This window comes from Nipponia nippon, unplaced genomic scaffold (assembly GCF_047370975.1).
Source record: "Nipponia nippon isolate SJK-2023a ecotype South Korea unplaced genomic scaffold, ASM4737097v1 scaffold_7, whole genome shotgun sequence".
NCBI classification, from domain to species: Eukaryota; Metazoa; Chordata; class Aves; order Pelecaniformes; family Threskiornithidae; genus Nipponia; species Nipponia nippon.
In genome coordinates this window covers 21,493,034-21,517,431 of record NW_028262391.1, presented here as the reverse complement: position 1 = coordinate 21,517,431, position 24,398 = coordinate 21,493,034, and the positions used below count along the sequence as shown (strand labels likewise).

At 41.4% G+C, this 24,398-nt stretch overlaps 1 protein-coding gene and 1 non-coding gene across 2 annotated transcripts in view; one reads left to right on the top strand and one right to left on the bottom strand.

The window, feature by feature from the left end:
• EPHA4 (EPH receptor A4) overlaps positions 1-24,398 on the bottom strand; it is a 106,795-nt gene that overhangs the window by 4,143 nt on the left and 78,254 nt on the right. Inside the window, exons 6-17 of the mRNA XM_087738996.1 lie at positions 23,752-23,876; positions 22,401-22,560; positions 21,386-21,497; positions 16,043-16,101; positions 15,228-15,341; positions 14,860-15,045; positions 10,798-10,859; positions 10,049-10,258; positions 7,381-7,530; positions 4,761-4,954; positions 2,078-2,233; positions 907-1,790 (exon numbers count right to left, since the gene is read on the bottom strand). Of these exons, the coding sequence (XP_087595122.1) occupies positions 1,676-1,790; positions 2,078-2,233; positions 4,761-4,954; positions 7,381-7,530; positions 10,049-10,258; positions 10,798-10,859; positions 14,860-15,045; positions 15,228-15,341; positions 16,043-16,101; positions 21,386-21,497; positions 22,401-22,560; positions 23,752-23,876 (1,643 nt within the window). The 3' untranslated portion in view covers positions 907-1,675. The remainder of the gene's footprint in view (positions 1-906; positions 1,791-2,077; positions 2,234-4,760; positions 4,955-7,380; positions 7,531-10,048; positions 10,259-10,797; positions 10,860-14,859; positions 15,046-15,227; positions 15,342-16,042; positions 16,102-21,385; positions 21,498-22,400; positions 22,561-23,751; positions 23,877-24,398) is intronic.
• On the top strand, positions 20,654-20,728 carry LOC148050853 (small nucleolar RNA SNORD36). Its single transcript, XR_015700814.1, has one exon. It is a non-coding gene; the product is annotated as a small nucleolar RNA SNORD36 (small nucleolar RNA).

Here is a 24,398-nt window from a genome sequence, read left to right as displayed (position 1 = left end):
CCTACAGCAGTCACCTGCACCTAGCAACCCAGGGGATGTTTTCATTCACTCAGCTCTCCTTCTAAAGAGGAGTTGGAGATCAGCTTTGCAAGCAGGTCCTGCTCCATCTTGTTTGCCGTACTTGCAGAGGGGTGCTTAGACTGTAGCCACGCAGCCTATGCCTGGCACTCACGCCCACAGTTGCCTTGATAATCCAGCCTATGGGGCTGGTTTCAAAAGTGAGTTTGCTTCCCACAGCTGATGAGACTGGATCACTGTCTGAAGTGTAACACTGCAGTGTAACACAGAGGTACCACCATGCCTGCCACCCAAACTGTGCAAAGCCAGGAAGGCTGCAGGCAGAGTCTCATTTCTTTCTGCTCCCCCTCCCTTAAAACCACTGACACAGCAACTGGGACTGATCTTTCTAAAATACAAATATTGGTTCCACTGTTGTTCATGAGAGGACAGGAAAAGTCTTTGGTTCTTCTTGGCGCATTTTTGAGTATCTGTACTTTACAAGGTTATTCTTACTTTCTATGGGATCCATATGTGTGGGTTTTTCCACCCAAAAAATAAAGGCATCCCTACTGCTCTCAGTGTGAAGTGGGGTCAGGCTCTTAGCACTGAACTGAGTGAGCCTCAAGATGCACTCCTACACCTTGTCTGAACATCCTAACATGCAATGGCTTGAGAGCAAGACCAGGTTTTGAAACAGAGCAATTTTCACTGTCATCAAATAGAGCAAACAATGGGAAACACTAAGCAATTAGTCTGCGAAACCAGCACAGGTTCATACAAACCAGTTGGGAACCCCAAGTAATACATACTACAGCACCTCCCCCCCACCCCTGCAACAGTGATGAAATCCTAGCAGTTTAAGAAATAAAGCACCATGAGCATGTTGGACACTGTGCTTCCACTGACCTTCTCCGTGTGGCAAAAGGAATCACTTCTTGAAAGAGAAAAGAAGTCTGAAAGCTCCACAGCCACGATTGTCACAGCTGACTACTGGCAAGATGTTCACAAAATGTCTTTAAGTGGTAGGATTCAGCATGGCACAACAACAGCCAACAATCTCCCCAGAAGTCCAGTTTTGCCCAGTAATCCACAAGGTGGGTCGTTTCATGTCTCAAGCCCATAAACGGGTAGACCACTAATTGGCAGGCACTGATAAGCCAAACGATATTCTCACTGAGGTTTCTGCAAGGTATTAGTGATGCATCAAGTTTGCAAAAAATATCCTAGGGCAGATTCTTCATTCCAGTGAAAGATGCACAACGGTGGTTTCACCCACAAATAAAACACTATGGTTGTAATCCTACAGGTCATAGGGAGAAGGAGAGTAATTTTGTTTTTGTTCTTTTAAGCAGTATCTGGCAGCAAACATAGCATCAAAACTTGAATGTGACTTTATATTTATATAGATACATGTATTTTACATATCGTTGATCAACAGAGAAGTATGTTCCAAGAAACAATTTGTTCCAGGTCTGGTTTAAAATGACGGCTTGTCATTTCTGGAGGCCCCCCTCCCAACACACACGCTCGGTTTCTGCAATCTGTACGTCAAGCAATGCTGCAGATCTTTATTTCGACGGGCGAGGAGACGAAGTAAAAAAAGTGCAGTTCTTCAATTAAAGTGCATGGATGAGGTAAACTAATTTTGAGAGTTTTGAGTTTATTCAGTACTGGCTCAGACGGGAACCATCCTGCCATGCATCTGTTGCATTTGGGTGCGCATTGCTTGAACACTGCTCAAGATCTTGTTCTGGTGCGCGATGGCAGTGATCCCGATCCTTGCCAGGTCACTGTGGAAAGCAAGAGAAGAAGCAGGGGGCTGAGAACCATGGATCAGATGCTGGTGCAGAGAAAAATATTAAGAGTCAACCGCCAGCAACACAGCAAAAGCAAGGCAGATGTACAGAAATGTTTAATTAAATAAGTGAAGGCATTGTGGAGGCATTTTAAAGTTATCCTCCGTCCAAATGAAAGGCATTCCATTCCTTTAATGAGCGTAATGATATGCAGCACAAAGCAAAAGAAGCCGATTAAATCCAGATTTACCAGTTTTTTTGTTATATCGCTGAGTACTTACTCCTGGTTCATATGCACCACAGCCTCTAGGGTGGTATAGCCAGCAGCTGTGAAGTTATCCTTGTATCGCTCCATTTTAATGGCTTGGAGCCAGTCACCGACAGAAACAACCGCTGAGAACTCAGGGGAGCTGGGATCCAGCAGGGCTGTGCTAGGTCTGGATGCCAAACAGTGAAAGGACAGAGAAATGGTGTCAGCTGGATTATGAATCGCAAACCAAAGTTTGGTCTCTGCAACAATTATCCTCAATGATTAGGGACAGTAAGGGCAAGACGTCGTGCCCAGCAAAACTGGCGGCTCTCTGCACAACAATGTAGATCAGTGCAAGAAACTTAACAAAATGCAAAGTAACAGGCCAATTTCTGCCATGAATGAACTTGACCTTAGGTTTCTATTTTTGCTTCCAGATCTAATTTGAAACCACTATGCCGCTTACAATTTCCACCTCAGATGCAACCAAGTTCATAGAAAATGCTTTTACTTCAAAAAACAAAGAAGATGGCAATGCTGGAAGGCGTTCAGCCTGCTGGGTCTGTATCTCACACACAGCAATGCAAGACCTTGCCAATCCTGCATATGTCAGACCTCGGCTCAGCAACTATAGAAACACTACTGAAGTATGCGCAAAGGAACTGGGAGCTCACAACCTGCCAGACTGGTTTGGAGAGCGAAATTCAGGGCAGGTTCAGATAAGTCCTGCTTCTAGCCAGGTTCGCAGGCAAGCTCAGTGCATTCAATCAAACTCAGGACAGCAGGGAGTTAATCCCCTCTTTAATCAATCCACTCCTGACCAGCACGTGTGCCAGGAGTGGCGGGAACCGTGCGAGCTTTGATCTTTGTTTGCATTGTGGAATGTGCTTCTCATTTTCCCTTGCACAGATTTGTGAATAATTATTTTTACAAAATTTGCTTCTCTTATTAATATCTCATTTATTATTTCATGTATATTGTAAATTAGTTTCATTAAACCATTATAAATTACTACTATCTATGTACCCAAAACAATTATCACTTAGCAATTTATTTAAAAATGCACATCATCAAAGATTAGGTGTGCAATAGCATAGTTATGTCTTGCCTAAGGCACCAAGTACATGCTGGTAATACTTTGTACAAATCTTTTACTGTACTATCTAACACAAGCCCAATGATGGCAACTTAATTATATACAATTATGCTTCACTTATAAAATCATATAACACATTGATAATGTTATATGCATATTTGAAATTCATATTCCAAAGAGAAGAAATATAAAGATCTATAAATAGCCATGAACATTAAATGACCTTGAATAGGCTATTAACTTTTGTTTTTACATACACACACACACACACACACACACACACACACACAAAATGACCTCGATCAGGCTATTAACTTTTGTAAAATCTATGTATTTTGAAAGCACACCTGTAAATCGGAAAGAAGGCAAAATGGAGGAGTTCATACTGTGATTCTCAAATCAAATTATCACAGCAGATCATATTGTGATTCTCACCATGTAAATTATCTCAAGGGTGGATACATTTTTGCCAGGCTACCAGTGCAATTAGGGCAATCTGGAAGATATGTGGTGATAATGGTCTCACAGGGTTAATAAGCCCTCTTCTGATAATGTACATTGTAAGCAAGAGTCACAAAGGGACCTACAAGTTTAAAATGAAAATAGCTTTTTCCAGGATGTTGTTCTGCTGGAGGCTGAATCAGACTCTCTGTTACTCCTTCACTGATTCAAAAAACTCAATTTTGTATTGCCCAATGGATATTCTACTGAAAAATATTTTCCTGTTGTCTTCCTCTTGTTTCTTTTCTTTTCAGCTTTTTTCCATATTTGCTGTAAGCAAATTACCTTACAAAGCAAAGACATTTGAAAAAAATAAAACAAACCTGGTGTAAATTAGTAAAGCTCCTATTACTTCAGCAGTGTTTCACCAGCTTAAACAAACTGCTGATCTGTCCCAACAAAGATATTTTGGTTTTACCCTACAACTCTGGGAGTTTCCTTCCTATTGCGCTTCTTTCGCACGTACCAGGTACACCATGCTTAGCAAACAAAACAAAACACAAATGTAATGCGGGATCGGTGGAGACATGAAACTGGCTTTCCACAAAATTAAATTCAAATTCACATAAAAATTAATCCACACCTTCCCAATGCCCGCAAGGCGTTGGCTGTAATGCCGTAACGCTCATTTGCAAATCCTACACAAATCTAGGGTTTATAAAACTTGATGATGTACTTTTCCTGCAGAAAACCACATCACTCCTGTTAGCTAGACTGCATTAAGGCTACTTGTTCAAGCCCTTTCACTAGGGGGGAGAAGAAAAAGATGCAGCAAATTTTGTCTTCAAACAGAGCTTGCTTGCATCAGAAAGTTTTCAGGACATGCTTAAGACTGTGCTATAAACTGGTCAGCACTGGTGTGATACAGCTACAGTTCTGTTCATTTGATTTTCCTTCTCGCAGATCTAGGAGAGTCTGGGGTGCCCGGCGGGGTTCAGCAGTGTGCCAGCACGACCCCTCTACTCTCTTGCCCGGTGCAACATCTGCTGTGCAGTCTGGCTCTGCAGAGCTACAGAACACACTGCAGTCCCAGTGCAGAGGTTTAGGTGACTTGCAGCTTTGCCTGTCATCTCCACTGTACTCCCTCGTACATCACCATTACAAAAGCACAGCTGACCTGGAGCTCTCACTGCCTGTCCTCTTCAGGCTGTTGGGGTTGCGGATGAGTTTGTCCAGCATGTTGACGATCTGTCCAAATTTAGGCCTGTCACTGCGTTCCTTCTGCCAGCAGTCTAACATCAGCTGATGGAGAGCAATGGGGCAGTCCATCGGGGGTGGCAGCCGATACCCTTCTTCAATGGCTTTAATAACCTATAAATGGCACAATTAGGGATACATTAGAGAACATCAGACACTACTCACATCTACCAGCTGAGTATCATTTATCCTAGGGCGATCCAAAGTATGGAAACAAATCCACAATTAAGTGAAACAACATGGAAAATGCACTCAGACTCAGGCAGTTGGTGGTCTCAGAGCTGTCATTACTCCTCAGCAATTCAAAAATAAAAGGGTCCAGCATCCAAAGCAGACATCAGATACAGCAGGGCAACGTATCACAAAAGAGTACATGGGATACAGAGATGACAAAATAGCCTAGGTTAGAATTAAGCAACTATCCCTGTTGGACAGAGGGTTGGAGAAGCAACAGGTCTACAGCAAACCTTTGATATTTGTCAGTTTTGGGCGCGATACGTTGGAGATTAAATTTTCCCCATCATTTTTAGGGTGCAGCAGATCACCCTCTCCTCCTGGGCTGGCTCATGGCTGTCAGTAACATAGGCCTTGTAGAGAACCTGTTCTCTCACCACTGTATGCTCTGAACCAAGAAATGCAGAAATGGGAACCCTTTTGTGCAGCTTTATCAAGAAAGTTACAGAAGTCCAATGCAGAAGCATAAGTATTCATTTCATATTTAACAGAAACCAGAAAAACTCACAAGCTGAAGTCATTTCAAACCCTCCAAAAAGGGCTCCAGAGCTCAGTACTCTGATGGCTTCTTAGCTCTCTCAGGAGAACGGGACATGACCACGACTCAATTCCGATATGACAGGGACATGACCCAGAAGCCTTCAGATCTTAATTAATCGATATGACTTTGCTGGCAGGACTCACCATGAGACTAGAGACTAGGAGTGCACATAGCCTGAATTGCGCTAAATTCCCTCATTCTGGTCTTGTCCAATTAGTGGCTAAAATCCACTGGGAGGACAGGGCGAGGGACATGCTTGTGCTATTAGCAGCTATTCAGTGACCACAAGCAAAGTGGCTCTCACTACTCCAGAAAGTATGAAGATCCTTTTGATTTCTCTTGATTCAACAGACACTGAGAATAATTTGAAATCCACTGCTGCTTTGTTGTGAAAAGCACTGTTCTCATCACTGTTAAGAAGAAAAAAATGGCATGTCTATGCCATGTGCTAAAAAGAAGATGCAAAGACAGTAATACTGCCTTTCACTGTCCTGTTCAAGCCAGCTTTCTGACATGGGCTAGCACCACACGTTAGCAATGTATACCAGCCTAATACGCTAGCTCTGCGTTTGTTGCGCTGAGCTCCGCTGTGCTGTGTAGACATGCCTGATATAACTGAGACACATCTGGTGTTTTATTTTCTCGCTAAGTCTTGATGACTTCCTGTTCGCAAAGGAAGGCAAGATTGGGTGCCAGAAGAGACATTTCACATCAGAGGGAAATTAAAATTATATCCCCCGTTTAGATTAAATGCCATCCGCATCTAGACACTCTTTGAAAATGTTTAGCTCTACATAAGAAAGCAGATGACTTGTAAAATGACTTAACCACTCCCATGACCATATATTCAGATTAACATTTTCTTTTTCCTTTCTATGTTTGTAAATCCCCTGGGAAAAGAATTATGGATAATCTATGCCTCATTTTCACTGGTTTGGGTTTTTCTTTTTCATTTAATAAAAATTCTATTAGCAAAAGCTCTTATTAGCATTATTATTAAATACTCTTCTGGAATAGCAGCCATTGTGCATGCTCCCTCTTGGAATACACTGAAGTAGTCCAGATGGTACGGTTAAACAGGACATGCATAATTTAAGAATGGTCATTTAGGAAAGCTGCTTTTTAATGTCCTCGGGGGGCAGCTATGCAATTGTCGCAAGGACGCTCTGACTGATAATCAGAATTGGATTTCATATGTGTTGTTTTAGATATCCTACAAGAAATAAAATCATCTGGAAGAATTACAAGCATACTGGGGCTTGAAGAATTAACTACTAATAGGAAGCCCCATTAAATTCAAGTGTTTTTTCTTAAAGACTTTCAATAAAGTTGAGATCTAATGTCAACATTCAAATCTTCCCTCTCTTGACAGTATTACGATCTGACAATTTAAATATATTCGTTTCCCTTTCCTCCATTCTTCTTTCTTACTTTAATTGCTTATAATACTTTTCCTAAAATTAAAAAAAAAAAGGAAGAAAAAAAGAAAGGAAAAAAGATACATGCACAAGTTATAGACCCTAACTTGAGAATCCCCTATTCCTTGACCATAGACCAGACTTGAAGTATTCAACAAAGTCTTAGTTCCAGAGAGGTTCCCTGAGAAAACAGGAATCTACCACCCATGATATCCTTTTAAAAACCTTCAGTAAATGTCTTATAACCATATAGCAATTGACACAGAAACACATCAGCAGACATCTAAGGACAAAGATAAAGGCGCAAGGGGAAAAGGAAAGAAAAGGAAGGTCAGTGGGAGACTCACATCTTGATTGGACATATCCCAGTAAGGTCTTTCTCCGTAGGACATCACTTCCCACATGACGATGCCATAGCTCCACACATCACTAGCTGATGTAAATTTACGGTAGGCAATTGCCTCTGGTGCAGTCCACCTGATGGGGATCTTGCCACCCTGTCACAAATAAAAGAAACCACAGGCTAGTGAGCCACTGACCCAGTAATGTGCGTGGCTGACACTGTTCTACGCTGCCATTAAAAATACAAAATGGTTTTTTGTATGCAATTCCAGAATCCTTCTTAAAAAGGCATCCACTTCTCTTTTTCTTGCCATAAAACTGTCAGATCAACCAGGAAGCAATGCTGCCCATCTGTTTTCTTTAGTCACAAGGAGGCAAACCAGTAAATTGTTAAATGTATTTTTATCGGCCCTCTAAGAGATCTCTGCTTACGGCTACGGTGAAGCATGAGAACAAGCCAGGGGTTTTACAAAGTATATATTAGAGATTTAGTTGACAAAACAAATAAGTACATGCTGTTAATTACTATTTCCTTGCTTGCCTGTCTGACCTGTTTGGCCTGTTTCAGAAAAAATGGCATTATAAACATTTTGCTTTTCAAAAAGGTAAAATAAAGAGAGGATAAACCAGGAAGATTTATGAATACTGTGGTGTTTCCCACGGGCAATATCCCAACTCCTACCAGAGACGTGAGATGGCAAGTAAGCCTCTGGGCTCTCCCAGTCCCTGTGGGAGGAGTTCAACACCAGACCACGGTACAAGGCTGCTTTTGATACCTGTTGGAGAGAGCTACCTCTTGCTACAATACTTCTTTTTAAACAAATAAAACCACTTGGGCATCTGATTTGGGCCACTGAGGTCCTGCACTGTTTTAAAAGGAACTCACTCCATCCTGTTTATCTGATTTTGCCTTAGCTGAGTGATCCCAGGCCAGAGATTTCTCCTTTTGTTTATGCTAATATGCAAGGTGTTTTTAATTGAGCTTTTGGTTTCCTGCAGTTCCATCTGGAGAATGACTTAAGCTGAACAAAGGTTTTAGGGTTTTTTCATCTACTTTTATGCTTTTTTGATTAAGTTTATTTTGGTAGGGTTTTTCTCAGCAATCTTCTAGATAGTTTTTATCCATAACTGAGTGCAGCATGTGCATACTTAATGGTTTATTGTTCTAATATCTCTCTCAAGTGTTTAATATGGACTTGTTCCAAAGCCAAGTGAAATCAAAAGGGGTCCTTCTCCTGGCTTCTTTGGCCTTGCATCAGGCCCTTTGTGAATAGGGCTGCAGCAGTATATGCCTTGTGTGGCTATAGGATGCTTTCACTTTAATGAGTTATACTACTAATGGGGAGCAGAACGCACCATTCTCTTAAAAAAGGATGCTTTAAAAATTGCATTCTATTGCATCGTCTCTGGTTATGAAAAAGCTCTATTCCTCCTTTCAGACACAGATGCATAGACATTGTTTATACATGGTTGTCATTCTGAAAATTGCTAATAAGCTCTTTTTATTTAGCTGCTCGAGTACAGTGGAGTTCATCCAAATTTTCCTGATCCTTCATTACTGATACTAAATGAAGACAATGCACTGTAATGCAAATGTCATTGATTCCCTGTAGTCTACTCTTGAGAGCAAACATAATACTATATCTCCACTCACTAAATTCAAAGGGAAGCTTTTCAATCATTTCTGTCTTGCCCTTGTGTGTTTGTCTAAACTTCGATTTCCCTGAATACAGCTTTTCAGACCTCTGCTTCTTCCACTTGCCACCCTTATGAGTGAGAAATACCAAGGCTGGCCAGCATTTAATACTACATGAGTCTATCCTTTCCTGTAATGAACTGTGAATGCATTAAAGGATGAGTGTTGGGATTAAACTGCAAAATCTGAGTGCTGCAAACAAACTCTGCACTAGGGAGAACAGATGGAGAATGGCAGATATTTAAAAACGAAGAAAATAAGCAATTAAAAAAGGAGACTTTATAAACTCTGACTTTTTTTTCTTCACGCGCATGTTAATTACAGAGGTATTGGTACAAAGGCTGGTAATGGTCAGGATGTTGTTTTGTGGCCAGAAGTACTTGCATTAGTACTATTCCACATGCAGCATATTAAAATGGCTTTAGCAAAATTAGTTAACAGTGGGATGCTGAAATATAGATAAAATGGGAAAGAAACAAAAAATGGGAATGCAGGCCTCACACTTTTCCCAGTCAAAATTATTTAGGTCAAATTTATGACTAGCTTTGTCATGGGCAAAAGTGAATATTTTTTTTTTTTTTGGTGGCCTATCTACACTTGCTGAATCAAACCTCAGTGGGACTAGCCACTTGCAAATAATTATGCGTGTCTGTAGATATCAGAAGGAATAGAAGCCCAAGCTCTAATTTCTGGCATCAGATTCCTGTCACGCACTCTAGCACACTGAAGGAACCAGAGGAATACATGGGTCACATCCTCAGAGAAGAAATACTGATGTAGGCACTGATGTAGCAATAACACTACATCAATTTATACTAGCTATGGAGTCTGGGCCAATGTTTATTTTTAGGTTGTGATATAGGTTTTCACTTATGAGTGAGATTATTTTAAAACGAACCATTGTCACCTCGCACACAGTCAGACAAAACCAATGTGTAGGCAACAAAACCCACTGGACATTTTCTTTCCCTCCTTACCCGTGTGGTGTAAGCTGCTTCAGGGTCATCTTCCAGGACACGGGACATGCCGAAGTCAGACACTTTGCAGACCAAGTTGCTGTTGACTAGTATGTTTCGAGCAGCTAAATCCCGGTGCACATAGCTCATGTCAGACAGATACTTCATTCCTGAGCCAATGCCACGAAGCATCCCCACCAACTGGATGACTGTAAATCTGCCATCGTTCTTCTGCATATGGGGAAAGGAAGAAAATCACAGAGCATTAAGCTAAAAGCTACATTACTGCCATTGCTGAAATTGGCAAAGAGCGTATCTCTGGATTCCCATCTTCTCTCAAATAAAATGCAATGTTATTTCCTCACTCTTCTGACTAGTGTCTATAATTCACCAGTAAAGTACAAACCCAGAGGTTCTGTCACAGCTTCCAGTGATGCAGTATCCAGTTTGCAATGAATCTGTTTTTAATGAGTCTATAGCATTGCGATGCTTTCAAAAATGGAGCAAATCAGAACTGTTCGCGTTAAATGTGGGTTATTTAAGACCCTGCTACTTTAAACATTACATTTATTCTATATCCTTCCACTTTATACATTTTTTCTGGTTTTTGATAGGAGCAACACCAGAAAATAGAATTTCCCAAGTACAAACATGATTTCTTTAAAAATGCTGAATTTTCAGTATCTTTCTGCAAAAATGAACCAGAATGAAAACCAGAAAATGTTTCCCAGTATAAAATCTCGTTAGCTTATTATGAAGAAATCACCTACCCTGAGGAAGGCATCCAAGGAGCCATTCTCCATGTACTCAGTTATGATCATTACTGGTTTACCTACAGTTTGCAGAAAGAAAAACACAATTCCTTGATGAACACCAATGTTAATGGGATAAAAATGGGTTGCACATGATTTTACTGCCAAGACACCTGGCTTACACAATCTAATTTAATTTGAAAAGTACCGAGCTTATGCCTCAGCTGTGGGGAGCAAGAGAAGAAATATTATAGGACAGAAACATTTAAAGGGCCCCATCTGGAAGGTTAACCCTTTGGTTGACTCATTGACAAGGTCTTTAACTAAAGTGGCTCCTGCTCTCCAAGGAATATATGAATTGATAATTGAGAACTAAGAAACAAAGATCTGTTCAAACTTGACAAAAATCTTTAGTGTAATTAAATTGCTCGCAGACTAGAAAGCCTTTCTCTCAAAATGGAATTCGTGAATGCTTTGGTCTCTCTGCCTCTTTCAAAAGACCAACGCTTTAGGCGAGTTAGAAGCTGTCAGCAGCTACAAGGTATTCCAAGACAACTGGATTGAAGAATGCAAAATACAAGCTGTCCCTCTCAACTTTCTCTGTCCCGAATTTGTATCCTGTGTCTCTCGTTATTTATAAATGAGCCAAAGCCATTTGCCTCACGACGTCAACCACAGGATAAATGATTCAATGAATTGTGTCACATGTGGGGCACAGTGCTTCAGCAGCACTCCGCTTTCCATGCTGCAATAGAGAGCCAAGCTGAGCAATCTGAAGAGAAATGTAATGTAATGTTAGTGACATGGGGATGCTTTCTAGGCACTCTCCTGCCTAAAACAACAGCAAATACATAAATAATGCTCGATGTTGTCTTTAAAAGCTTTACAAAGTCATATGATGCTGAAACTGAAAACATAAGTGTGTACAAGTAACACTAATTATTTCACAGGATTAAATCATGCTGGATATTCAGCACCTAGATATTTGCAGAAATGGGTCCAATATCATCTCCATTCTACAAGTGAGCAATGGGAGATGTAGAGAAGTGACTTATCAAAGGTCGAATGGTGAAAGCCCAGTCCCAAGATAAGCACTGTTAAGCCCACCTGAAGTCAAGGGAGCACCTGACGCTCAGCACCAGGCTGGCATAGCAACCCTTCCTCTCAGTTTTGCTTTAGCTACAGGAACTACTGAGTCTCTTCCTAAATAAAAGACAGTGTCCCAGAGAAACTCTGCTTTTGTACTTTTGCAGCTCTGAATAAGGGAACATTATGGGGAAAGAAGAGTTCAATGGACATGTCACCTAGACTGTAGATAGCTCAATTCTGCCTTGGTATCAGAGGTATCGGAACTACTCAAATTTTCCTTCCTTCTGTCACCATTAAGTATCTGCTCCAGAACAACCAGCTATGAAAATTACCCTACCATGAAATGTTGCAGCATTGAAAGTTCCCCTAATCATTTCTACCTCAGCGCGTTTTTCACCAAGATGCTTTTCTCTTCATTTGTCAGGGATTTCTGTTTTTGAAGAAAACAATATGCTATAAGGACTGACTGTACTGAAAATTTTACATCATTTCACTCAGGCCAACAAGTATGTGTGATACATCACTTACTTCACTCATCATTACTTATACCTCTTCAGTCCCAACCTATCCTTTGCAGGCCTTTTACTATTCCTGCTTCTCCTTCCCTTCCCAACTGATATAAAAACTCCTACTGTTTTGGTCCCATGCAAACTGGCATGCCTGTGAAATGCCAGTCTGGCAGCTGAACCCTCTCTGATTTGCATGAACGCAGCAGAGAAGCAATGGTATTACATAAAGCAAACTGCTCTGGATGACGGGCTTAGTGACCTTGGCTGAGTACTTGCATCCTTAAGGAAAGGGATGTGATAAAACATCATTCTCCCTCTAATTCACTTTTGCAAGCATTCTTTGGTAGAAAGAGAAAAAACTCCAGCCAAATCTGCATATGTCACTGTTTCATTTATCCTTTGCAACTGTGACCGGAACCCTTCCACTGAACAAATACAGCTAAATGAGTTTTAATTAACCTTCCTCAATCAAAAGATACTATGTCAATGTAGAAAGGAAGAAAGGAAGACTCTTTCAGTGCATTAACATGTAATTTCATTACTCAGGCACTTCTTTAGCAGGGGAGGGGGATAAAGAGAGGAGAAGTTACCATCAGTGAGTCAATTATTAAAGTACTTGACTAGCAGCCAATAATGTATTCATGGTTTTTTGCTGCCTCTCTCAACCCCCATCTACACCACTATTTATCTCACATTTTAATTTTCAGTTTATTAAATGCATTCATTTATCACAGCATTCAGAAAACCTATGGAGAAATTGAGATAAATGTCTTCTTAAGTAGCCCTGTTTACCAAACACACCAGCTCTGAGGTAACCAAGCTGGCTTGCTGTGGAAGCATCGCTTACTGCAAGTCAGGCAATGAAGCGTTCTCGGGTCAGGCTACCACCTCCTCAGTGAAAATTTCAAATCATTTTAATTCAGTGACAACTGCATTATGCAAATGCATACAGTCATTTATAACTGCTAGAGCTGTAATAGCTCAGGGGTTTCTAGCCTCGGTGGGATTTCAACACAAAGATTCCCCTGTTGCCTTTCTTTTGCAGAGGTGCTAGAAAAATCACTGTCTGTAGCAAACACTGTGGCCTGACCACAACACACCCCGCCTTTGTTAAAACAACTACAAAAAGAGAAAGAGAGAATCAGACCTGCAAAATTTAAACAGAGTATTATGTTTTAATTTCAGTTTTGAGGGAGGTCCTCAGTAAACGATGCTCAAAATTAGTCCAAACCCCTATTTTCCCTAGCAGAATTTGTCTTGAAAAGCAAACAGCGACACACTGTATGAGCCATTTCCAACAACTGTGAGAGAAGGCAGACTAGGAGAGGAAAACACAAATGAGTAAGGGTAAGATTTCCAGAAACACAAGTGGCAAAGTAAGCATCCAGCTCCCACTGACATTCAAGAGGGAGAGGGTTTTTCAGTGGTATTGATGGCTTTGACAACCCTCTATGGGAGATACTTTGTTCTTCTAGCAATATTTTACTTTTTAACTTTTCATATCTAATTTTAACACCTTACACTGTTAACACCCTGCATTCACGTTCATCATGCACACCATCAGCTGCAGAGGGTAACCTTCACAAATTCCACCCTTTAACAGCAGCTCACAAGATCACTGTCTGCTTTCTTTGCTACCCTGAGCATGAGCCCCTACATCCAAAGGGTCTTTTAGGATTAGTGATCAGTGCCAGGCTTTGCCAACATGCTACCTAGGGCAGCTGGAGCAGGGACAATAACTACACCGTTGCAGTAACACCTTATCAAGTCAGACCCAAGCACGTCTGTCTCACAGGTGTATTTTCAGTTCTAGCCTACAAACAGCATCCAGTGAGCGCTGTCATTCTCTTTCTAAGGCAGGGTTCATGGCACAATGAATGCTAACAGACTTAAAAAAAACCCAAACCAAACAAACAAAAAGATCAGCCAGGTAAATTCTGCAGAGTGAAATTATCACACCTGTAAATTAGAGAAAACAAATAAGCAAGATTCACACTAAAATAGCTTACTTCATTTCAAAGGCTTGCTCCTTACATCTGTGCTTTGTACCTTAAACATACGACTCTCTAGTTTTGTTTTGGTATTTTTCCCCCAACCATTTTAAATTCTTTGCCTACCATCTGCTTTTGCCTATCCTGTAACAATCAGCTCACTCTAGCAAAGATGTGAAAGATGCCTGCTTGGCATAGCAAGAAGGGAAAAAAAAAAAGCCAACCTCTGCAGTATTAATTCCCCCTACAAAATCTTGTACAAGCTGCCTACAGATAGAGTAACAGTTGAAACCATAAACCCATTTGTAGCTGACAGCAAGATTAATGACTTGTCCTGCACTGATTTCCTCCTATTAGCTATCAGTGGATCTGTTCCATCTGTCATTTTACGGGAAAGAGGGTAAAAAGAAAAAAAACCCAGCATACACCACCACAGACTTAATTTCTCAGTGACTTCCAAATTGGCCTTGTCACGAAAATGACCTACTTACATTTAGTAACTACACCTTCCAAGTGGATGATATTGGGGTGGTCAAATTGTCCCATGATGCTGGCCTCGCTCAGGAAGTCTCTCCTTTGTTTATCAGTGTAGCCAGCTTTTAGAGTCTTGATAGCAACACAGATCTCTCTTTTTCCTGGTACTTTGAGACGTCCGCTGCATACTTCACCAAATTCCCCTTAAGGAAAAAGGCACAAGAATCCATGGTCATGAACATGAAGCACGCACTTGTGTTGTCAAACTGTTATGTCAGTTCATTTGGGGGAACTGCCATACAAAAATCATAGGATCCCGTGTTTTCTAAAAGCAAGTTTAAAACTATATTTACAGAACAAAAAATGCAGAAGTTCTGGCACTTACCCACACCAATAACTTTTTCAATCTTTATGCAGGAGGCATCAATTTCTTTGGCAAATTCCCTCACAGCTTGGTTTGGATCCTCATATGTAAAAGGATCCACATATGTTCTAACACCTGCAAGGCAGAAATGTTTTATTTGAAGTCACTGATCTACATGCTGCTGAACACAGAACATATGAGACTGAAGCCTTAATGATATACAACAGCAAAGAGAGTGTACAATAAAAATGTACTGCAAGCCAGGAATGACTGATGAAGGAAGGAAGGACTTAATGTATTTTCCCCCCAATGTGATTTTTTTTTTTAATGTAAACATTTAATATTTCCCAATATTGATGTAAGGAATCGGGCTTTTGCCAATAAATGAGCTTCACAAATCACTGCCATCACTAACAGGCCAATAGCCTGCCTATGGATCTGTGAGACTAAAACACATCACATTTCCCTTTTGGGAGCCAAGAAATTCCAAGCTCGAGTCCTAGGTTTGGTACCTGGATGACTGAGATGGAACTAACAGTAGGATTCAGTCCCGGAAAAAAGGCAGCAAAGTTCACATTTTCATTCTTGCAGGATTGTCCCTGGCCCATCCAGAAACTGCCTTAGCAGAGTATTGTGGGGAAAAATCATGCTATCACTAGCCAAGAACAGAGGTCTTCCCTGTTACTAAAGTGCATAGTTTTGAAGGAGAATGTTGCGAGAGGAAACCAGAAACATATTCATCTCAAGAGGAACGTCGTCCCTTACTTCCCTAGCATCAGAACATGGGACGTGTTTTATGAACTGAATCAAAAAACCCAAGCACCGCTGCCTTTTACCTTGGTTCAAATGCTTCTCCTCATCTGCCTCTTGCTTAGCCTTACTGTACTTACTGCGCCTGTCAGAACAAAAAAGAGCATTACAGTTCAAAATAAGTATCTTACTTTGAGACAAGCTCAGTCGTCTTGACCTGCTGAGACTTGAGCTGTTTGCACCTGCCATGACCTGTGCTTGGCAGCTCCCCTTCAACAGCTCATGACACAACATACACTTACCAGCGGGGAAGGAGACTCCTCTCCTCAAACTGCTCTAAGTGTTATTGGCATCAACAAAGCATCAAGGGAAACACAAATCTCCGCGTTTGCATCTCGGCATTTAAAGAAAGAGGAGAAAGCTTGCGTTTCAACTACTTTTTCTTCAAACGTATATTTGCAATTCTGTGCAAAAAAGGGCCAAATTGCTTTTTAGCCCTATCATATATGGATTTAAATGCTACAACAGAGGTGTTTTGGTAGATTGATTTTCAAACATAATTAGGCATACGCCAGTACCAACACACTTATTTAACTGCAAATTTAAAACTGGAAACAGTCTATTAACACAGAAATCAGGATGGCAGCAAAAAAACCCCAACTGACCATCAAAAATGCAGATCCCAAGGATTTTGTTTATTCTTTTAATCACTGTATAATTGAAGGGGGCAAAGAACTGCTGATGGCAGAGCTCCTCTACTAACCCTCTGAGTTGGATTACTATTTCTACACCTGCACACATGATACTGTATCCAGTTATGTATTTAATTACTTCAGCTTTAAACTTCAATGGATAAGAGGCATTAAGAAAAGTTAATACAAGAGTTTAGTCTGTTAGGGAAGCTATTGAGGAGTCAGCTCAGCCAAAAGTATACTGGGATCTGAAGTTTCTCAGCATCTAATGCTATGTAGATGTAGAGATTTGATTTGGGCTTTTACCCATCATTCACTGAAAGTTCAGAACCAGGCATAAGAACAGACATTGCCAAAGAGAAGGGCTTATTGTTGCTTACTCCTCAGTTTGCCTGTTCCTATGGAGGCCCAAGTCTCCCAGCATGTCAGACCCAGGTTAGCTAACTGGCAAGAGTCTGGGCTGGTGTGAAGAAGAGGGAAGGCAGAAGGAGAAACCAAGCCTGGAGAACAGGAGGTGAGACTGGCACTGCCTGCGATGTGCAACCCGCTGCCTGGAGTGGGGCAGGAGATGACCAGGCCAGCCGGGGACACTGGGGTGAGACTGGTTACAAGGCTGAAAACAGTGGTGAATGGGTAGAGGAGGAAAACGGGAGTGGGTGAGAGAAAGATCTGTCAGGAGATGTGAGTTAAAGGGGGGGTCAAAAACTGACAGATAATAGGAAGAAAACACATGACTGAGAGCCTCGCTTGCAGCAAACCTTCCTGAGTCTCAGCATTCCTCTCCCGTCAGCAAAACCCTTCTGCCCATTAGCAAAAAGCATCTCACTTCCCACTCTGCTCCTGGCCTGCGGGGAATGGCAGCTTCCCATCACTGTCAGCTGAAAGGCCATTTCCCAGCCTTTGTCTTTGCTGTCCTTTAGTGCTGGGTGTTAAACACATTAGGCCAATAATAAAAACTATAAATTAACCATGAAACAGACAGAAAAAAAAATCCTGTTTGACATGTGAAGACTACCTGATCTTTGAACCAAGCCTCGCAGCTCCCAACAACATCAACAGGACTTGTGTTCAGACATAAAAAGCAGGTACACATCCAACCATAAACGGTTGGGAGCTTCTTTTCTTGATGAAAGTGCAATTAAACGCAAATGACTCCAAATCACAAGGAGAGCATTATTAAAAACCACACTGGATCCAAACATCAATTTAAACCATTTATTTGCCTGAGGACTTATGGCACCAGTATAGCAGAGCTGAGTTAAATAAAAGGACTGTTCTGCTCCCAGTTACTGAACTGAGTAAGAAGGAAGAGGCCGCGCAAATCTCACCCAGTGCCATATGGGACCAAGTCAGCTAAGGGGACTGCAGAGATGGTTTCAGGTATTATACAGCTTCTCTCATAGGAAAGAAAAAAGGAAGGAAAAAAAAAAGATTCTGCATTTTAAGCAGGACCTCTTCAAATTCATTTTATTAATGTTCAGGCACAGATGGGAAATATGAAACACAAAACACACTTTGCATGAAAGCACTTTAAGTATGAAAAAATGCTCTTTACCTTATTTTTAAAAAGTACAAGCAGCCTAACAACAGATAAAAAAAATAACCTTCCCCACTAAAACCCAAAGACATGCAAAAAGCAAAGGGAAACAAAGGGATTACTGTTCAAGCAATATAATTGTAGCTTATTAACTTTAAATAATACCTTCCAACCTAACTGCCTACTTCCACTTCTCCCTGTGTCACCTGTTGACCTCTCCGGCTTGGCCGGGGGCAGGACACTCCTGCCCGCCATTGTCCCCGAGAGCAGGCCAGGAGCCTGCACCCGGGGCACGCGGGGCTGGGGCTGCCTCTCGGGGCAGCTCACCTGAGCGGCAGAAGGAAGCCTTTGTCGCAGATTTGAACCCCGTAATTACAGGGATTCTGGCGGTGGTGATTAAATAGCCGGCATTCAGGAAAAGAACACAGAAGCCTTCAGAAACCGTGGGGGTCAGAGACACAGGCCGGTCTACAGGTGGGGGCTGGCGATGCAGAGCAGGTAACAACGGAGGGCATTAGCGGGCACTGAGGCGAAACAGCAGGGACCCTGCGCCGCGCCGCTGCTCCCACCTCCTCCTCCCCAAAGAAGAGAGGGGCCGGGGGTGCTGCAGCGCTCAGGCACCAGGCTGGCGGGGCGTGCTGACCCAGCGCCACCAGCAACGGTGGGCAAACACGTTCCGCTGGTTACGGAGCAGAAGGTAAATCCGTCTATCAATCCGAAGAATTTCTGACAGAAACTTTCAGATGACCGGAGGGTTCTGTAGGGCCACCTTACTCCACTCAAGCCCTTTTAGAAAGTGGCTATTTCTGTTTTACACTTTCCAAAACCCCTTACAACTCTATTTGAGATACTCTAATTTCATTCAGTGTTCCTGCAGGGCAGAGTTTAGAAACACCCACGCTACCTCCTGCACTCTGCTCTAGAGATATGCTCATCTTAACCTCAGTAAGTTTAAACTAACATTTAGGCAGATTAGTTCTCATGTTAACACAAACGCCGTGGTCGCAGGACAGAACCAAACAGCTTGAGCTGCCTGAAGGCGAAGTCCTTTGACAAATTCTGTTGTAAAGATGAATTTTGGGATTTGAGCAATGACTTGAAAAAATGTAATGCTCAATTAGTAGTAATAACCCAGGGTTCAAAACTGGGCACTTACAGCATATGCCCAGTTCCCACATTTGGCTCATAGATGCAGAGGGGCCATGTCTGAAGGCCAAAGCACGGTTTTGTTTGTACAAATATGACTTTTAGGTCATGGCTAGATTATAAAACCTCCTCATGGGGACTGTATGGACAGAAAAGCTTTTTCTCATCTGAAGTCATTTTGGAACAAAGTATAACTATTTTGCTAATAACTACTGCTGGTGTACGAACATCATGAAATATCCCCAAAGCCCACACCTCTAAATGACATTGGTAAAGTGGTTAAAACCGTTAGAGTAATAGTGAATATTAAAGTAGATTCTGTTTATTGAGAGCTACTTCCAGCTACTGGAGAGCTGTGTATTGAGGAAGGCTATTAATTAGCAAGGCACCATGAATTAGTATGCACAGAGCAGTTTCACTGTCCTAGTATTTCATTCATCTTGCTGCGCCTTTCCCCTTCCACAGCCTCTCTGAGACCTACCAGTGCAGAGCTGCGGGACATCTCTGAACCCATGGCCACCAGGACAGTTTGATCTCCATTCCCACTAGTGCTTGGACCAGCCTTTTGTCCCTACTGTCCACCTGCTGTCTCTTCTCTTTATCCGAGTTGAGCACTTGCAGGCAGAGATAACTGAACAGACAGCCTGAGCGGTGAGAAGACCTGCCTGAGTGCGCACCCACATCAGCCAGTCTGTCAGCTACCTGGCTCCAGGCAGCCTTTCCTTTGACAGCTTTATGGCCGATACTAAAGAGAATCAATATGAGGGCAAGGGGTTGACATTTCATTTTCTAAAAAGTGATCCATTGAGGGCCAATCACCAAGCAGTGTTTATCAGCCTTGGGAAGCGACTTTTTTTTATAGGGGAGGAGGGGAAGGAATCATCTCAAAGCAGCTCGACAGGCTCAATTCTCCAAGGTGGCGACTCATAATTAGAAATCCAATGTATCCTGCTATCAATCCTGCCTTAAATAATAAAGTGATCAATAAAAGCGGAGGGGAGATTAAGTCATCAAGCTCAGTGATGCTATTTTCTGTTGCAACGGCTTTTAATAAACCTATCTCTCTGCATTACATTTTCATATGTTCTGCTCTTCTTTCTTCTTGCCAGCATGGAGGCTTGGAGTTGAACACCCACAGAAAGCTATAGCAATGCTTGTCTACTTTCCAGATATTGCAATCATAGTGACTTAACTGCTCTTTGAGATAATCTAAAGTAAGAGAGCAAATCAAGAGGAATTTGTGCACATTTATGGGTGATGCTATTAAACTGATCAACAGAGACTGACAAAACGTGCATCCCTCAGATCCCAGGCTTCAGATGCAGTAATGATACATCCAGTTTTATCTCAGAATTACACTGAAGGAAAATCATGCTGATCTTTTTAAATGAGACTGAACACAAAGATGAAGACAGAAACACTCACACTGTGTTTCTGCTACACTGTCGTGCCATTCGCAGGATTGTTCCTGATGCCTGGGTTGAATTTGGGAGAATGAACAAGTACTTGGTAGAAGATTATGGTCCTGCTCTGATGAAATAACCATCGACCCAGTCTGCTCTGTCACTGCATATGACGCTGAATGACTGTGGCTTCTGTTTTACAGTCATGTCCACTCACACTGGAAGGACTAACCCAAAAGACTAATGCAGACTAACAAAAAAATCACAAGCATAGTGGTCTGATGGCTTCGTTCACAACAGTGCAGTTGTTTATTCCCTGTCTATCAGGAGTCAGTCCAAGAAAATCTACTGTACCCATACCCATTAAACTTAACTTCAAATTACACTAACCACAAATCTCTAGCTGGCTTGCTTCTCAATGCCAGTTATTGGAATCAGCTTTGCATTTGAAGGGCAAATAGAGCTGGAACTATTGCCATTACATCACATGCTGCTTGGTACTAATGTTGAGAAGATCAAAGCTACATGGGAGAAGGCTTGTAATGCAAATGCACTGTTTATGATGCTAATCAAAGAATTTAGCTTTGTTTGGAGGAGACAAAAAGCTCCCTCATGAAAGAGAGAGGGGGAGAGAGAAGCTTAAGTTCTTACCTCCTGCTGATGACAAAGGCTGCAATGAGAATGACCACAAGAACAACACTGCCAGCCACTGAAACAAGAAGCACTGTGGGATTGGTACCATCGCCAATGATGGGGGAAGGAACTGGAAACAGAAAAGGGAGCATTAGTGTCAGACACCCTCAAAAAATCAACCTAGGTAGCACTCAATGAGGCTTTCTGGCTTGTGAAGGCAGTTTAGAGTAGCACTCAAATCTACTTTCAGGCCTTTATTATATAGTCATTTGACACAATTTTCCAACAGGGCCCTAATTAGCTGAAGACATGATGTTTGATAATGATTTGGGGAACTTCAGCTCACTGGGAACAAGGACTCCCTCTCCTTCTCCCCTTCAGAGGGTATAATGGCTATTTTTTTTGCCTTTCTAATTGCTTTCCACTCTTTCCTCCTCTTTTTTCTCTCAGTGGGGCCAGATGATCACTCCCCAACTGACGCAAAGAGAACAAGTTATTTTAAAATGTCTTCCCTCTTCCTGCTGGATTGATTATTTTCAGCTGTTAACATCCTGAAGGATGTTGCCACTAACTGGCATGACCTTAAATTGATTTAAACAGACCTGTATGTTCAAAATAAAATAGGCTTGGTCACATTGCCTTCCTGCTACCGAAAAGCAAACGTTCTGGGGACTAAATTTGAATGTTTCCTTGAGCAAAGTGAAAAGCTCTACTGACAACATAATTCAAACATTCTGTCTTTATATGACTATCTAAGGAAACGTGTAAATATGTGAGCTGAGGTAGGACACCTAACTGATCTCTGTCAATAGCTTGCAAAGGGGAGTAACAGGGTTCTGTTCTCCTGCAAATGAGATATTCCAAAAACATGAGCAAACATCTGCATTTACAGTAAACAACACAGAAGAACGTTTTCCCTGAACAGATACACCACAGTCCAAGCAACGAATGGGAAACTCCCAACACATGGCTCAGTTACATTTGCACTCTTTGCTCAAGGAAAAGAAAAAGAAATCAGTGGGCATGTCATTACCTGTGTTAGTTGTGAACTCAAACGGTCCACTGAAGTCTCCATATCCTGCTGCTGTCCTGGCCCGCACGTGAAATACATATGAAGTCAGGGGGTTCAAGCCTTTGATGTCAGTATTCCTGGAGGCTGTCTTTACAATGCGATAGCTGCGCTCGTTTTGGTCCTAACAACAAAAGAACACAGTGGTGATCAAGTAAAAATGCCTCGATGCACCGTGAACCATGGAACCCCGCTTCCTTGCCAAAACTGTCATGATGAAAGAAGATGAGTAACAACGATGGAATTCTCAAAATACATCCCAAGGGCTCCGGCTGTCAGCCTTGCTCAATACCCCTAGCACTGCGTGCTGCATGGAGCTCTGAGCAAGCCAAAAAAGGATGATGAGGCGCTAGGTACGATGCTCATATATCACTGATTATTTAAGAAATCACACAACTAAATCCTTTGGAAAATAGCCAAGCCTTCAAATAGGATCGTCTTGATGAACAAGCAACATTTTACTCACACATGCTGGCACTTTCTTTTTCTTCCTACCAGCCAGGAGCCATATAAAAAAAAAAAAAAAGATGAAAATATTTTAAGAAAGAAAAGACTTAGAAAATGTCTTCCAGAAAGTCCAATCTTAAAAATTGTTCTATTTTTGCCTGGAAAATCCATCAGAAAATGTAATAATCTAGCTTCCCTGCAAATCAGATGCCTTTTTATGTATGTGTTAGGGAAGCAAATAAGTGATTATCTTTATAAAAAAAAAAATTAGAAGTATGCATGTGTGCATGAGAGACAGCGCACACAAGCAAGAGCAGGTAATTGTTCATTTTTGCAGAGAACCTTCAAAGAAAACAGCTCTTTTCATAGTTCCATACTTGAGAAGTTATTTGTGGGAATAACATCTCCCTCTAACTGGGAAAGTATGAAGAATGTAATTTTCTTTCCTTATTCTCTGTTAAAAGCCCACACTACCACTCTAAGCAGAAGCTATTGGCAAACAGATCTTATTATTATTATTGTGTTATATACTTCATTATTATACTTCTGTCTATGAAGTAAAGCTAATGTCTCACTTCTGCCCAACATTATTGATTCTCATTATGAATATGCTTGCTACAAAAGCTCAGTTCCTAGGTAGGAAAAAATAACAAAATAAACTCGTAGTATACATCTGGAACAGCCTATGAGTCTTATTCTTTCAAGCAACCGTTCAAGCGCATGAAATATTTAATTGGATTTTATTAAACTGAATCTATTTGGTTTCAAATGATGGAATCCTATCTGGAAATAAACCATAATGGAATGAAGCAAAAAGTTCCCCCCAGACCCAAACGAAACTCCTTGCTTGTCCATTTTTGAATGGTACCTTTTCATAGTATTTGACTTCGTACTCCAGGATGACTCCATTTGGCCTGTCAGGTTCCAGCCAAGCCAACGCAACACTGTGCCTTGTTATCTCTTTAGCTTGGATCAAAGCAATTGGGGATGGAGCTGCCAGAAGAAAAAAAAAAACATTATCAGCAATAATTTAGTTTTCATGAGGAACATATATTTTTAATCATAGCTTTCGCGACATGAGCACTTTCAGAAATTGTGTTTTTCTTGCAGCGGGGAGGTTAGAAGCATTAAATATTTTTGCTGTTTTATCTAACAAAATTGCATTTAAACCTCTCTAATAAAGCTTGTTCTTGGATTCTGGGCAATACTAGATAGGTGGGTTTTGAAGTAACAATACAGTTGTCTAAAAACTGCAATGTTCATGACGCCCAGGTACAAACCTCCATAAGAGGCTAAGGTACTAAAGGATTTTTGTCCTTTGTTAGGTACAGCGCATAGACTTGCACTTTTGTTTTGGTCCACAGTGATTCTCTCCTTCCGTCTCCTAAAATTAACTGACGTTACTTCGTAAGATATTTGCTTTACAGGAACTATGAAATTCCTGAGGGACCAATCTAGTTTTCTCTAAAGCTGAGAAAATATTGCCACTGAATTAAGTAAGACCAGAATAAAGCT